The sequence below is a fragment of the Mirounga leonina genome, unplaced genomic scaffold (genome assembly GCF_011800145.1).
Source record: "Mirounga leonina isolate KUSES-001 unplaced genomic scaffold, KU_Mleo_1.0 Mir_125, whole genome shotgun sequence".
Taxonomy (NCBI): domain Eukaryota; kingdom Metazoa; phylum Chordata; class Mammalia; order Carnivora; family Phocidae; genus Mirounga; species Mirounga leonina.
In genome coordinates, this window is record NW_023270305.1 from 46,066,640 (window position 1) to 46,083,550 (window position 16,911).

At 37.6% G+C, this 16,911-nt stretch overlaps 1 protein-coding gene across 1 annotated transcript in view; it reads left to right on the plus strand.

The window, feature by feature from the left end:
• PPP3R1 (protein phosphatase 3 regulatory subunit B, alpha) overlaps nucleotides 1-16,911 on the plus strand; it is a 72,629-nt gene that overhangs the window by 52,887 nt on the left and 2,831 nt on the right. The window contains exons 3-5 of the mRNA XM_035001405.1: nucleotides 4,367-4,543; nucleotides 5,482-5,541; nucleotides 6,460-6,644. Of these exons, the coding sequence (XP_034857296.1) occupies nucleotides 4,367-4,543; nucleotides 5,482-5,541; nucleotides 6,460-6,644 (422 nt within the window). The remainder of the gene's footprint in view (nucleotides 1-4,366; nucleotides 4,544-5,481; nucleotides 5,542-6,459; nucleotides 6,645-16,911) is intronic.

Sequence of the window (16,911 nt, forward strand, 5' to 3'; positions counted from 1 at the left end):
AGTAGAAAAATAACATGTTTTAACTTGGCAAAATATATGAAAACGAATATCTCTGAGTCACAAGATGAGTCAAGAGGGTGAGGTTTGTTTTTTTTCCCCTTGTCCATCTGTTTTAAGGGAGTATGATCCTAAGCAGTAGAAAAAATCTTTGATGTAAGTTGGTACCCAAAATTGGAATTTGTTCTTTAATATTTAACTTGTACTAAGTGCAGATCTGAAACATTTAGAGGTATTACCACAAGGGGTTTAATCTCTTTCAGAGATCTGTGCCTAATTTGTAGGAGATTGGTAAATGCCCATATTTCAAGAACTGCGATGCCATTTCATACTTGAGCATACGTTTAATCCTGCAGCACATCTGCTCTGCAGTGCTGGCAAGTGAACATGCTGAGTAACTGCTTCTCTGGTGACAGGAAAGACCACACAGATCACTCTGTTCCACACCTAAAATAGCTATTTTTGCCATTTGTTTTTGAAAACCAGCTTTCTTCGATCTTGGCTTTAAAAAATATTTATGGCTTTGCCTCCTAGGCTAACCATTTAAAAATACTGTAATTAATTAGGTAGAGTCCTCCAGTTGTTCAGCTAGCCTCAACTAGATAGTAAATACTGAGTAGTTTGTGTCTTACCACTGTGGGGTAAGCAGGAAGGAAGGGACAGAAAGGAGGAAATAAATGGGTGGCTGGAGAATAGATAATGCTTTCTTTCAAATTAAACTGGTTTCTTAAAGAATCTCAGGGTGAGTGTCCGCTGCAAGGGATGTGTGAGAATGGTGGTGAATAGAAGATTTAGATAGAGCTCACTCCCTCCAGGCCTTACTTACTTCAGGGGCTTTTAAAAAAGCCAATTATTGGGGCGCCTGGGTGGCTCAGTCGTTAAGCGCCTGCCTTCGGCTCAGGTCATGGTCCCAGGGTCCTGGGATCGAGCCCCGCATCGGGCTCCCAGCTCCGCAGAAAGCCTGCTTCTCCCTCTCCCACTCCCCCTGCTTGTGTTCCCTCTCTCGCTGTGTCTCTCTCTGTCAAATAAATAAAATCTTTAAAAAAAAAAAAAAAAGCCAATTATTGTTAAAGGGGGATCGCTGGCACATTGCTTTGGCTTTGAGGAAAGTTGTAACTACTCATCCAGAATAGGTATCAACATGTTTTATAGTATTTCATAAGATATTTAAAGCAAAAGACAGAAAATGGTTTTAAAGGTTGCTTTAAGGGCTTTTGCCAGAGAATGAATTAGTGATACTTAATAACTACAGGATTACAGTTAGTATCCCCCCCTTTTTTAAATCAAAGAAAAATTGATAGGGGTCTCCTAAATGGAGAGTTCAGGGAAGGACATTCCAGTAGAGGGTATATAAGGAAATGGAGGCATGAATTTTATGCTATCTGAACAACTGTGCCGAGAGCATTGTAGCTAAGGTAAAGATAATAGGGGAAGAGAAGGATGGAAATTTAAATTGAGGCTAAATATTGTCAAAGGCTCTAGATTTTTTATCCTGATTGTATTAGGAAGCCACTACAAATTTGTAAGCACAAGAGCTAGCAATTTGGCTGAATGTGCCTTTTAGAAAGATTACTGTTGGCAGTGTTAAGTCTATTTATTTGATGGTTTATGATTTATCTTTATTATTCTTAATATTTGTTATTCATTTGTCAAGACTGGAATGCCGTCTTCTGGATTAGTGGGGTTTTCTAGGCAATTTAAATAATCCTTCACCTCAGTTTCAGTTTAATAATGTGACTTGATAAACTGTTACTTTATGTCCCAGCCTTAGTAAATGGAATCTAAGTGCCCGTAAGTATGCTACATTTTGGCCTTTGCTCTTTCCAATTAATGATACACTCTAGAGCTGGTGGACACATGCCTTTCCTTTTCCACTTGTGATGTACTTTAGTGATCTATTATGTTCAATTTCGTCATCACCTTTTCTGGTTTGTGGTTGTAAACTAAGGCAAAACTGAAGATTACCAGAAAAAAGTAGTTAACTCATCCTTGGTATGTAGAGAGGGGAGAGTAGTTTTCAGCAAAATTTATGAACTTGGAGAAACTGTTCTGAAAGGTTTGCTAATTGGTGTCTGATTGGATTAGTAGTTTTACTCTAAATTCTGATGGCATTTTGATCAGTAAGTTCTAAAACTGAAATTCTTAGAATACTCATTTAAAACATTTATTGAGCACCTTTTATATGCAGTGTACAGAAGAACAATGAAGAGTTGTGGTCTCTGGTGTGAGGTGGCACAGGAGACATGTAAATAAATAAAAACATTTTAGGGACTTACAATTAAGTTTTTTTTTTCCTCCCAAGAGTAAGGGTATCCAGTTTCATCACAGAAAATTAGAAAATAAGGTTTATTTGAACAGTTTGCTTTTAACATCTGTTCATTAAAGAAGGAATACTCTTTAATAGAGGGATTAAAAGGCTCTTTGCAGTTGATGTGTTTATGAGGTGTGTATTTTGCTGTTGGAAGCAGTGTTTAGATGAATCATTAAGAAAGGCATTTCTGTTATAGTAAAATGTATGTATTCTTGCAAACCTCACATGTTGCAAAAATCACGTCTGGGGAAAGTATGGATTGGATAGACCACTTTGCAGCTTTGTTAACAGAGTGCTTAGAAAAACTATTAGGATCTTAAAAATTTTAGCACAGGGGTGCCTGGGTGGCTCAGATGGTGAAGCCGTCTGCCTTCGGCTCAGGTCATGATCCCGGGGTCCTGGGATGGAGCCCCGCATCGGGCTCCTGACTCAGCTGGGAACCTGCTTCTCCCTCTCCTCCTCCTCCGTCTCTCCCCCTGCTTGTGCTCTCTCTCTCTCTCTCTGTATCTGTGTCTCAAATGAATAAATAAAATCTTAAAAAAATTTTAGCACAAATAACCTCTGGCATTTGTATTAAGCACCATAGCAATTCATTTATTAGCCTTAAACTAGGACTTATGCTTCCTCTTTTGGATTTTCCTCAAGGTCCTTGAGGACATCTGCTTCAGCAGAAACTAATTTTGTAAAAATTAAATAATGAGCCAGGGTATAGTCACCTTTGTTAATTGTGTTTTGAGGCTCCGTGGTGGGGAGAGGCGGAGGTGGAGAGATGAGGAAGTACTTTTGCAGCTGTTGATGTTACCAGTACTTTTCACCAGATAACAGTGTTGGAAAGCCTTGAGGTTTTTGAGGCCACTAAACTTGCTGTTGTTTTCTCTAAAGGCATTTGTTTGTTTTCATCTTTTTTTGTTAAGATTTTCTTATTTTATCAAGACGTGGTCTTTATTTTGAGAGAACTTGGTCCTTTTCCCTTCCTTCATAACGTGCTAGGAAAAGTCTGTCTGCACCAGCGACATTTCTGTGCTCTACTGATTGACACGACTCCCTTTACCAATTGCGTATGAACTACTTCATATCAGAGCAGCAGATGGTAGTTGTACAGTCTGTACTTGCATAGTTTTTATTCCATTTTAAGATAATTTTATATTTAAAAAATCTATTCTTTAACTTTTAAGTTCTTTTAATGAGAATGCCATATATTTGAATTTTCAACAACAGTTTGCAGTCTCAGTCTCTAATATTGTGGGCTTTAATACATGTATACTCTTGGGCTGCATAACATTTGACTTACTTTTTTTAAAAAGATTTTCTTCTAGAAGTATGGTTTTTAATATATTTGTATTTCTGCTATCAATGATTAAAATTATTTGTATGAATTAGTCTGATTTCTTAAAGGAATGAAAACAGTAATGTAATTTAGAAGGAAATTATCTTTTTCAAGAATATATATGCTAAGAGACCTGCTAATGAACTTTTATAGAGTAATTACAAACTAATGCAAACACTTGTTTTTCTTTAAAGCATTGAAAAGTGAATTTTGTTAGCTGTGGTTCTTTTGGTTAAAAAATGTGAAGGCTTGTGTTTGATTCGCTCATCCTTGCTAAGAAGTATTCAAGAAACTGGCAACATTGTCCCTTGGGAGGGGAATTGAATGTCTACAGGGTGGGATAGGAGGGAGGCCTTGAATTTTGAACCATGTTCAAACCATGAACTATTAGAAATAAACTTTAAAAAGATAAGTGAAAAGATGCTTTGGTGTACAGAATAGAGATTTAGCCTGCCTAGTAGGAATCACCTGACTTCATGATCGGCTTACCATTGTAATCCTGTAATATCTTGGTGCAGTATACAGTCAGTTTTATGTTATGGCAGGGGCAGGCAAACAAAAAGGTAACCAAATAAAAATATGACTTTCTCTGTTATAAGGAATTAACCAATTGTATTATGTAACTTTTCATTAAACTAGAAATTAAACTGTTGATTAACTGCTGGATTTTTTCCCTTTTATTTTCATAAAATCATTTGTAAATCTTGCTACCTCTTTTGGTTTGCTTTTAGTTGATGCTGATGAAATTAAAAGGCTAGGAAAGAGATTTAAGAAGCTCGACTTGGACAATTCGGGTTCTTTGAGTGTGGAAGAGTTCATGTCTCTGCCTGAGTTACAACAGAATCCTTTAGTACAGCGAGTAATAGATATATTTGACACAGATGGAAATGGAGAAGTAGACTTTAAAGGTAAGAAAGTAGTTTTTTAAATTTAACAAATTATGTAATCTATGACTAATCTCAGTTTTCTGTATTAAAATGACAAATTTAGTTTTTTAAAAATGTTTGTTGGTGATCATATAATAGATTGTTAAATTCTCAAAATCTGTGGTATATGAACCTTAATGAACTAAGACATCTTTTACTGTTTCATTTTTTAAAGATTTTATTTGACAGAGTGAGAGAGCACAAGCAGGGGGAGTGGCTGAGGGAGAGGGAGAAGCAGGCTCCCCACTGAGCTGGGAGTCCGACATGGGGCTCCATCCCAGGACCCTGGGAACATGACCTGAGCCCAAGGCAGACACTTAACAATTGAGCCACCCAGTTGCTCCAATACTTTTCTTTTTTAAAAATTTTGTTTTTAAGTAATCTCTACACCCAGTGTGGGGGCTCAAACTTAACCTCGAGACCATAAGTCACATGTGCTACCTACTGAGCCAGCCAGGTGAGCCATGATGTTTTTATTTATTTTTTTAAAGATTTTATTTATTTGCTTAAGAGAGAGCACAGAGGAGAGGGAGAAGCAGACTCCCCACTGAGCAGAGAGCCTGACATGAGGCTTGATTTTTTTTTTTTTAAGAGCCCCCCTTTTAGAGTTACATTCCGAAAAGAAAGAAATAGCTTAAAGAAGTGTGTCTCTTAGTGGTAAGCTCAGTATTACATAATAAATTTTGTTCAAATTGATTTGACCTTAGAGAACTCCAAGTTCAGATTTAAAAAATATATATAGATCCTTGTTGAAGTTTCAAATAAGGCATTTCCAGTTTAAAACACTGCTTAGTAATATTTTCCTTTGCAGCAAGGAAACACCTTTTGTGGATCTGTGAGTTTGTGTGGGGGGGAGTATGTATTTTTCTACCTAAAAAATAGAAACTTCTGATTTGTAAACACTTTCTATTCTTATTCAGAATTCATTGAGGGAGTCTCTCAGTTCAGTGTCAAAGGAGATAAGGAACAGAAGTTGAGGTGTAAGTATTTTTCTTCAATGAGTTCATTCTCCCTCTTCCGCCACTACTACCCTACACTACATTATAACCTCCTTTTAAGATACTCGAAAAGAGTATTCTAGATCCTTAATACATATAACAGCAATTTTATATTCTGGAGAAAGTCCTTTTAGGACATTTACAACTAGTAGTTTTTAAAAACAATGTGTCATGGTTGCTTTTTAGTTGGATAGAAACAAAACAATTTCCTTGTACTGAAAACAGCTATGTAAAAACTACGTGTCTTGGGTAAGGGATTTTTTTCATGAAAGTGTGAAGAAATGTTCTGTGATTAGGTAAACTTAGTTTATACGCCTATTTAGCCAGATGTCCACTATTTTGGTTTATGTAGACAGCCTCTATTACAGTGAACATCTGATACCTTTTTAAGGTGTTCAGTTCTTAACTAGAGAGACATTTTATTCAGTAACAGTTCTCTGAGGCACAGGATATATGCAGACATCCTTTGTAAATGAACACTTGATATAAATGAGAATAGTAATAGCAATTGCTATCATTTATTGAGCTTTTGCCATGTTTCAGACACTATTCTAAGCAATTCACATGTATTATTTGTCATCATAAAGTACTCTAAAGAACCTGGGAAGGTGGAACTGTTATTAGTCCCAATTTTATGTGTAGAAACTGAAGCTTATCAAGGTTAAATAACTTAACCCTTAGGTACATTAATTGGCCAAGCACTCTTGATTCCAAAGCCCATACTCTTACCCAACTGTGTTTACCTGCTCCTAGAGGCAAGATCAAATGTGGGAACTATGATGATGATCATAGTTCTGACTTTATAGATATTTGATAGCTTACTTTTTTTCTTCCTCATTTCAAGTATTTACTTGTGGTTTTCTTATAATTGTCATTGATTTTCCTTACTCTCTTTTTTAGTTGCTTTCCGTATCTATGACATGGATAAAGATGGCTATATTTCCAATGGGGAACTCTTCCAGGTGCTGAAGATGATGGTAGGGAACAATCTGAAAGATACACAGTTACAGCAAATTGTAGACAAAACCATAATAAATGCAGATAAGGATGGAGATGGAAGAATATCCTTTGAAGAATTCTGTGCTGTAAGTACAAAAGAGCTGGTTCTTCCAACAGGTTTTAAAAACGTTTACAAAACTACTTACTAGAGAATTCCATATACATTTTTTGCACTAGAAATTTATATATTTGATTTTGCCTTATGGCCTTCATTCAAAGTTTTTAAATTATGTTCCTTGTGATTGTTAATAACTAACAATTATTATTCTCAGGAATTCCTATTCTCGATGATTATCTGATAATACACCACAAGAATGGTATTAATAACTTTTACTTACTGTTGATAGTCCCCCAAATTACAAACAGGGTGTATTCTTAAGGTTTATTTAAAAATAAATATGTTTGAAAACCCTGTGGAAGGTATGTGTTCATGAGTTTCAGCCAGGCATCCAGAAGGTTGGCTTCATGAGTACAACAGAAATGGAGTCTGCATGCATCTTAAACTCATTAGTGAAGCAGTGTAAACGGTGATTCCTCCCCTCCCCCCTCCCAATGAGTTGATGGTTGGTTCTATGTGTGATAGGGTAAGGGCCCCACAGGTGCAAGGACTGCGGTTTTGGGGAGCCCTAAGAAAACTAACTCGAGGTGGAAACTGGGGCCACAGTTTACCTTCTAGTTTATTGCCTTTCTTCAGTACATCCAGAGTTTTGCCACCACTCACTGCTTCCAAACAAAACAACAACACAACCACTCATCTTCTTTCACTACTTTGCCCCTAAAGCAAAGATACTAGCATTTTGATGTATTATAAGTTTTAACTGCAAGCTAGAGATGCTAGAGAATCCAGAAGGAGAGGAAAAAATAACAAAGAAAAAGGTTTTGAAATTTTTCAGTTATGATTGGATGCTTCTATAGGAAGATTTCCCTCCTCCCTTTCTTTTCGTTTTTTATTTAGACCACAGAAGGAAAGACAAATGACTGGTTATGTGTCATGGAAGGACTAAAGTTGCTACTTTGGCATTTAAGTAGAAGTTCATATGATCCTTTAAGTATCTTTCTTCATCTCAAGGGAATGCTGTCTGCATGTTGTTTGAAAAAGTAGGGTGGTACTCTAAAGAAAAGACTGGGTCTTTTTGGAAGACAGTTAAGCTTGAATAGGAGGGGGAGGAGTCTAGATAGTGGAGAAGTAGGAGACCTTAGTTTTGTCTGGCCCCAGGAATTCAGCTAGATACTATCAAATCATTCAGAACACCTGCAAACTCAGCTGGAGATCTAAGAAAAGAATTACTGCAATTCTACAGATAGAAAAGTGACCACTTTCTGCAAGAATGACAAGACGGAAAAACTCACCTCAAAAAAGAGAACAGGAGGCTGTACTGACTGCCAGGGACCTAATGGATATAAGAAAGATGTTGGAACTAGAGTGCAGAATAATGATTATAAATATAAATACTAGCTGGGCTTGAGAAAAGCACAGAAGACATTAGAGAGAATCACTTTCTGAAATAAAAGAACTAAAATCTAATCAAGTCGAAATAAAAAAGGCTATTAATGAGATGTAATAAAAAATGGAGGCTCTAACTGCTAGGATAAATGAGGCAGAAGAGAGAATTAGTGATATAGAAGACAAAATGGAGAATAATGAAGCTGAGAAAAAGGGAGATAAATAACTACTGGATCATGAGAGGAGAATTCGAGAGATAAGTGATACCATAAAGTGAAAAAATAGAATATTTGGGATCCCAGAAGAAGAGGAAAAGGAGAGAGACAGGGTGGGGACCGAAGGTATACTGATGCAAATTATAGCTGAGAACTTCTCCAATCTGGGGAAAGAAACAGGCATTCAAGTCCAGGAGGCACAGAGAACCCTCCTCAAAATCAATAAAAATAGGTCATCAGCCAGACATACAATAGTGAAACTTGCAAATCTCAGAGACAAAGATAAAAACCCTGAAAGGAGCTCAGGATAAGAGGTCCATAACCTACAAGGTTTTGGTAAGGTAACATTAGATTGGCAGCACACCTGTCCACAGAGACCTGGCAGGCCAGAAAGGACTGGCATGATATATTCAGGGTACTTAATGAGAAAAATATGCAGCAAAGAATACTTTATCCAGCTAGGATGTCATCAGGATAGAAGGAGAAAGAAAAAGCATCCAGGACAAACAGAAACTAGAAGAATTTGTGATCACTAAACCATCCCTGCAAGAAATATTAAAGGGGATCCTTTAAGCAAAGAGAAAGCCCAAAAGTAACAAAGACCAGAAAGGAACAGAGACAATGTACAGAAACAGTGACTTTACAGATAATACAATGGCACTAAATTCACATCTTTCAATAGTTACTCTGAATAGCAGCTAAATGCTGCTATCAAAAGACACAGGGTATCAGATTGGATAAAAACACAAGACCCATCGATATGCTGTCTGCAAGAGACTCATTTTAGACGCAGAGACACCTCCAGATTGAAAGTGAGGGGTGAGGGGCGCCTGGGTGGCTCAGATGGTTAAGCGTCTGCCTTTGGCTCAGGTCATGATCTCAGGGTCCTGGGATCGAGTCCCGCATCAGGCTCCCTGCTCCTTGGGCGCCTGCTTCTCCCTCTGCCTCTCTCTGTCTCTAATGAATAAATAAATAAAATCTTTAAAAAAAAAGAAAGTGAGGGGTGGAAAACCATTTATCATGCTAATGGACACCAAAAGAAAATTGGGGTGGCAATCCTTGTATCACACATTTGATTTCAAACCAAAGACTGTAATAGATGAAGAACGACACTATATCATAATTAAAGGGTTTTCCAACAAGAAGATCTAACAATTGTAAATATTTATGGCCCTAACATGGGAGCAGTCAATTACATAAGCCAATTAATAACAAAATTAAAGAAGTACATTGATTAATAACACAATAATAGTAGGGGACTTTAACACCCCACGCACTGCAATGGACAGATCATCTAAGCAGAAGATCAAGAAGGAAACAAGGGCTTTGAATGACACACAGGACCAGATGGACTTCACAGATACATCCAGAGCATTCCATCCTAAAGCAACAGAATACACATTCTTCTCTAGTGCCCATGGAACACTCTCCAGAATAGATCACATGCTGAGTCACAAATCAGGTCTCAACCAGTACCAAAAGACTGGGATCATTCCCTGCATGTTTTCAGAGCACAATGCTTTGAAACTTGAACTCAATCACAAGAGGACATTTGGAAAGAACTCAAATACATGGAGGATAAAGAGCATCCTACTAAAAAATGAATGGGTCAACCAGGAAATTAAAGAAGAATTTTAAAAATTCATGGAAACAAATGAAAGCAAAAACACAACTGTTCAAAACCTTTGTGATGCAGCATAGGTGGTCCTAACAGGGAAGTATATAGCAATAAAAGCCTTCTCAAGAAACAAGAAAGGTCGCAAATACAAAAGCTAACCTTACACCTAAAGGGCTGGAGAAAGAACAAATAAAGCCTAAACCCAGCAAGAGAAGAGAATTAATAAAGATTAGAGCAGAAATCAATGAAAGAGAAACCAGAAGAACAGAATAGATCAACAAAACTAGGAGCTGGTTTTTTGAAAGAGTTAGTAAGATTGATAAACCCCTGGCCAGACTTACCAAAAAGAAAAGAGAAAGGACCCAAATAAAATCATAAATGAAAGAGGAGAGATCACAACCAACACCAAAAATACAAACAATTATAAGAACATACTAAGAGCAATTATATGCCAACAAATTAGGCAATCTGGAAGAAATGGATGCATTCCTAGAGATGTTATCAACTACCAAACCTGAACAGACCCATAACCAGTAAGGAAATTGAAGCAGTAATCAAAAATCTCCCAAAAAACAAGAGTCCAGGGCCAGACAAGACAGCTTCCCAGGGGAATTCTGCCAAACATTTAAAGAAGAATTAATACCTATTCTTCTGAAGCTGTTTCAAAAAATAGAAATGGAAGGAAAACTTCCAGACTCTATGAGGTCAGCATTACCTTGATCCCCAAACCAAAGACCCCATCAAAAAGGAGAGTTACAGACGAATATCCCTGATGAAATTGGATGCAAAAATTCTCACCACGATACTAGCCAATAGGATCCAACAGTACATTAAAAAGACTATTCACCACAATCAAGTGGGATTTATTCCTGGGCTGCAAGGGTGGTCCAACATCTGCAGATCAATCATGATACACTACATTAATAAAAGAAAGGACAAGAACCATATGATTCAATAGATGCAGAAAAAGCATTTGACAAAGTACAGTATCCTTTTTTTTTTTAAAGATTTTATTTGACAGACACAGTGAGAGAGGGAACACAAGCAGGGGGAGTGGGAGAGGGAGAAGCAAGCTCCCCGCTGAGCAGGGAGCCCGATGTGGGGCTCAGTCCCAGGACCCTGGGATCATGACCTGAGCTGAAGGCAGATGCTTAACAACTGAGCCATCCAGGCAACCCCAGTATCCTTTCTCAATTAAAACTCTTCACAGTGTAGGGATAGAGGGAACATACCTCAATATCATAAAACCCATATATGAAAAGCCCACTGCAAGTATCATTCTCAGTGTGGAAAAACAGAGCTTTTCCCCTAAGGTCAGGAACACAACAGGGATGCCCACTCACCACTGTTGTTCAACACAGTACTCGAAGTCCTAGCCTTAGCAATCAGACAACAAAAAGAAATAAAAGGCATCCGAATCGGCAAAGAAGAACACTCTCACTCTTCACAGATGACGTGATACTCTATGTGTAAAACTCAAAAGACTCCACCTCCAAATTGCTATAACTCATACAGAAATTCAGCAAAGTGGCAGGATATAAAATCAATACACAGAAATCAGGTGCATTTCTATACACTAACAATGAGACATTTAGAAAGAGAAATTAGGGAGTTGATTCCATTTACAATTACACCAAAACTATAAGATATGTAGGAATAAATCTAACCAAAGAGGCAGAGGATTTGTACTCAGGACTAACTATAGAACACTCATGAAACAAAGTGAGGAAGACACAAAACACTGGAAAAATGTTCCGTGCTCATGGATTAGAAGGACAAATTGTTAAAATGTCTATGCTCCCGAAAGGAATCTATACATTCATTGCAATCCCTATCAAAATACAATCAACTTTTTTCACAGAGCTGGAACAAATAATCCTAAAATTTGTATGGAACCAGAAAAGGCCCCAAATAGCCAAAGGAAAGTTGAAAAAGAAAACCAAAGCTGATGGCATCACAATTCTGGACTTCAAGCTCTATTACAAAGCTGTAATCATAAAGACAGTACGGTGCTGGCACAAAAAAAGACACACAGATCAGTAGAGAACTCAGAAATGGTCCCTCAACTCTGTGGTCAACTAATCTTTGACAAACCAGGAAAGAATATCCAATGGAAGAAAGACAGTCTCATCAACATATGGTGTTGGGAAAATGGGACAGCCACATGCAGAAGAATGAAACTGGACCATTTCCTTACACCATACACAAAAATAGACTCAAAATGGATGAAAGACCTAAATGTGAGACAGGAATGCAACAAAATCCTTGAGAACACAGGCAGTGACCTCTTTGACCTCGGCCACACCATCTTCTTGGTAGACACATCTCCAAAGGCAAAAATGAACTATTGGGACTTCATCAAGTTAAAAAGCTTTTGCACAGCAAAGGAAACAGTCAATAAAACCAAAAGACAAACAACAGAATGGGAGAAGATATTTGCAAATGTCTTATCAGATAAAGGGCTAGTATCCAAAATCTATGAAGAACTTACCAAACTCAACACCCAAAGAACAAGAAATGGGCAGAAGACATGAACAGACATTTCTCCAAAGAAGATACAGAAATGGCCAAACAGCACATGAAAAAATGCTCAACATCACTGGGCGTCAGGGAAATACAAATCAAAACCACGAGATACCACCTCACACTGGTCAGAATGGCTAAAATTAAGTCAGAAATCGATAGATGTTGGTGAGGATGCTGAGAAAGGAGAACCCTCTTAAACTGTTTGTGGGAAGGCAGGCTGGTGCAACCACTCTGGAAACAGTATGGAGGTTCCTGAAAAAGCTGAAAATAGAACTACCCTACGATTCAGCAATTGCACTACTGGGTATTTACCCCAAAGATAAAAATGTAGTGATCCGAAGGGACACCTGTACCCCAGTGTTTATAGCAGCAATGTCCACAATAGCCAAACTATGAAAAGAGCCCAGATGTCCATCGACAGATGAACAAAGATGTGTTACATATATATACACAATGCACTACTACTCAGCCATCAAAAAAATATAAATCTTGATATTTGCAATGATGTGGATGGAACTAGAGGATATTACGCTAAGTCAGATAAGTCAGAGAAAGACAATTATATGATCTCACTCAGATGTGGAATTTAAGAAATAGTAGCATAGATAGGGGAACGGAGGGGGAAAAAAAAGATCAGAGGGAGATAAACCGTAAGAAACTCTTAATCATAGGAAACAAACAGGAGGGGATGAGGTGGGGGGCTGGGGTAACTGGATGATGGACATTAAGGAGGGCACATGATGTAACGAGCCTTGGGTGTTATATTGGGATGAATCACTGACCTGTACCTCTGAAACCAATAATATATGTTAATTAATTTAATTTAATGAGAATAAAAAAAGGAAGAGAGTTAAGCTTGAGATTTTGAGACTTTGAACTGTTGCATGGTGGTACTTGCTATAAGGGTCTGTCATCTGTCTGTCTCTTCATTGCCAAAGATCACAGAAATACTCTAGTGGACTGGCGTCAGATTGAGTGTGACATGAGACCAGGCTGGTAGTGGCAGCACGGATAGTAGCCAGTTTTTTAAAAGAAGGAAAGAAGAAATCCTAAGCCTTGAGGGAACAAAATACAAATGGAAAACTTGCCCAGAGTGATGTGGAAGAGATGTATAGAGATGAAGACCCCATTTATATTTAGTAAATATAAAATATAAATTAAAATTGCATATAAATCACTTGTCAGTGGAAGGAAATTAAAATACATCTCTCTGTCAGATAAAATCTTGATTTTTTTTTTTTTAGGTATTTCTTTAGGTATAGAAATGATACTATGTACACTGAAGACAAGCTTATGATTTGAGTTCATTTCCAGTATTTGTGATAAATTACTTGTGTTTTTAAGGAGCATAGTTCAGGAGTGTAGCAAAATTTTTGCATCTAAACCAACTTTTCACATCGATCAAGCCCGTAACTTCGGCTTCATTGAGTCCTTTTTATTCTGATTTCTCAAGCTATAGCAGTGAAAGAGATGGGAAGTTAGTTTAAGAGATGACATGCTTGTTTGCCTCCTTTAAAATTTTCAGAATAGTCCACATAGAGAAAATAGAAATGATTAGTGACAGGATTAAAGCTGGGACCTGAACACATGTACAATTGACCCTTGAACAACACTGGTTTGATCTTCACTTGCTTACTTATGTGTAGGTTTTTTTCAATAAAGTATTGTACATGTTTTTTGTCTTACGATTTTAATGTTTTCTCTAGCTTACTTTATTGTAATACAGTATGTAATACATATAACATACAAAATGTTTTGTTTATGTTAATGGCGAGGCTTTTGGTTAACAGTGTCCTATTAGTAGTTATAAGTTTTGGGAGAGTGAGAAGTTACACATGGATTTTTTTTTTTTTTTTAAAGATTTTATTTATTTATTTGACAGAGAGAGACACAGCGAGAGAGGGAACACAAGCAGGGGGAGTGGGAGAGGGAGAAGCAGGCTTCCCGCGGAGCAGGGAGCCCAATGTGGGACTCGATCCCAGGACTCTGGGATCATGACTGGAGCCGAAGGCAGATGCTTAACGACCGAGCCACCCAGGCGCCCCTACACATGGATTTTTGACTGTGTGGGGGTGGGGTTGGTATCCCTAAGCCCTGTGCTGTTCAGGGGTGAACTGTATTTATTTTTGCTTGCTCTCCAAACTCCAGTGAAATTAAAAAGTAAAGGTTTATGAACCCACAGGACAAAGAGATAGTAGGGAGGATAACAACTAGAGTCAACAGCTTTATAAGTAAGCTGACTTAAGAGAAAAAAATGAATTCTAAGCTATCAACTTGGAAAGCTGAGAAGCAGCTTGGTTTATAATGCAGTATCCCTGAAAGGCTCAGAAATTGGGGGCACAAGTAAAAGTGGGGATGAAGGTGAGGCTAAAAACAGAATTGCTTAGTCTGTTTAAAAAGTATTTAGCACACTAGATTGATCTCCTTTCCTACTCTTCAGACTCTCCTGCCCTATAGTGGGAGATTGAGAGGGTGAAGTGTAGAGTCTCTAAGCTGGGAAACAGGAGGCATAGATTGGGGGGTGAGAGTGGGGGGAGGGGGAGGGAGACTAAGTAAAGATATTTCCATTTTTCTGCCTCTAAAAGTAAAACAAAAATCTGTCATTCTCAGGGATATAATATACTGAATGCTTTAAACAAAACTTGAATAATATATGAGAACTCTTAGAAATTTAAATTTAGAGATGCATATATACACCTGTTTTATATACACCTGAATGCTAGTATTTCCAGAGAGAAAATGGAGGGAATGAAGTCATTAAAAATGAATCAAAAGTAATGAACCAAAAGTACTGTTTTCTGTCTGAAAGGATTACTGAGTACCTAGCATAGTATATAAAATTACTCTGGGCCTAGGCACAATGTCCTGAAATTTTCAGATGGGAAACAAAGAGATGGTCCTACAAATTCCAAAGACCAGGGGTAGAGGGGTAGTAGGGAGGGGCTTTATACAAAGACTCAAAAAACATCAGGGCAGCTGACTTCTCTGCTATATAGCAAAGTAGGAAGCTCAAAGACAATGGAGCATTGCCTTTGCAATTCTGAGGGACAGTTATTTATTTCCAAACTAGAATTCTCTACAAACTCAAACTAGATGGATGAATGAAGACATTTTCTGGTAATGCAAGGCTTCCCTTTTTGGGAAACTACTGGAAGATGTGCTCCCACAGTAATAAGGTTGTAAATCAAAAAATAGATAATGTGGGGTCTAGGAAGCAGAGGGTCCAACATGAGAGAAGGAAATTTCGGGGATGATGAAGCAAGTCCAGAGATGACAGGCCTAGATTGTAGCAGGTGGGAAAGCTCTGGGAATGATTTCAAGATAATAAAATTGATAGAATTACATCATATATTTGAACAGATTTAGAACAGAAGTTTGAGACTGAATTAAATACATAGATACCCAGCAAAGGAAAAGATAATTATAAACCTGTAGCAACACAAATGTGCAGTATGCAATTGTTTTGCTGTAAATAGTATTTTATATAGTCATAATTAAAATGTTGAATTTCTGTCTAATCAAAGTGAAGATTTAACTGTTGGAAGGGTGGGGTGGGAAGTATACGGGGTAGGAGATAGATGGGAGGGGTGTGTAGGTGTTTAAGAAATAAATCTTCCTCTTGTGTGGTGGGAAGTCAGTGGATAATGCTTGCAACTTTGAATCCAAGAGAAGGCAACGTAGGAATGTTACTTGGAGACCTATAGGGAAATACTGAATATTAGCTGAAAAGTCTAAATGATCATCTCTATGTAAAAGGAAATAGAGAATGAGGGCAGGGTAGCAAACGGATATTTTCATAGCAGAAGCTGTAGCACTAATTGGCTGTTTAAGCTTTATTTTTCAAATAAACTTTTAACGTAAGTTTAAATTGAATAATAATACAGATGCAGTTATACACAACAACATGGATTGTCAAAAATATGTTAGGTGAAACAAGTCAGACATGAAAAAGATCTCCAACTAATCCAGGTTGTTAAAGTCACAGTAGTGGCTCCCTGTGTGTGTGTGGTAGGGCAGGAGGAGGGAGATGGCTGGAAGGGGGCCACAGAAGAGTCCTGGTAATGGTCTGGGTGCTAGTTACTTGGGTGTTTACTCTGGGAAAATTCATCAAGCTGTGAACATTTGTGACTTACGTACTTTCTTTAGGTAGGTTGTACTTAATAGAATCTATCCTCCAAATAATAATACAGGTAATTAAACTTGTAGATTACCATGTCATTATTCACAGAGATGTCTGTAACAACTCTCCATGTCTTCAAGCCTATGGGAAAATAATGTGCAGAAAATTTTATTCATTTGTTACTTTTTAATACTTTCTAGAATAGACTGACAGTTAAGCCCATATTTGGATTTTGAGGATAAATTTTTATGATAACCTCCGGTTATTACTATAAAAGTAGGGGTTGGCAAACTACAGAGTGGGTTAGATCCTTCTCATCTCCTGTTTTGTGTGTCTTTGAGCTTAGACCAGTTTTTTACATTTTTAAAGTGTTGTTAAGAAAAAGTGGGAGAAGGGCACCTGGGTGGCATAGTTAGTTAAGCATCTGCCT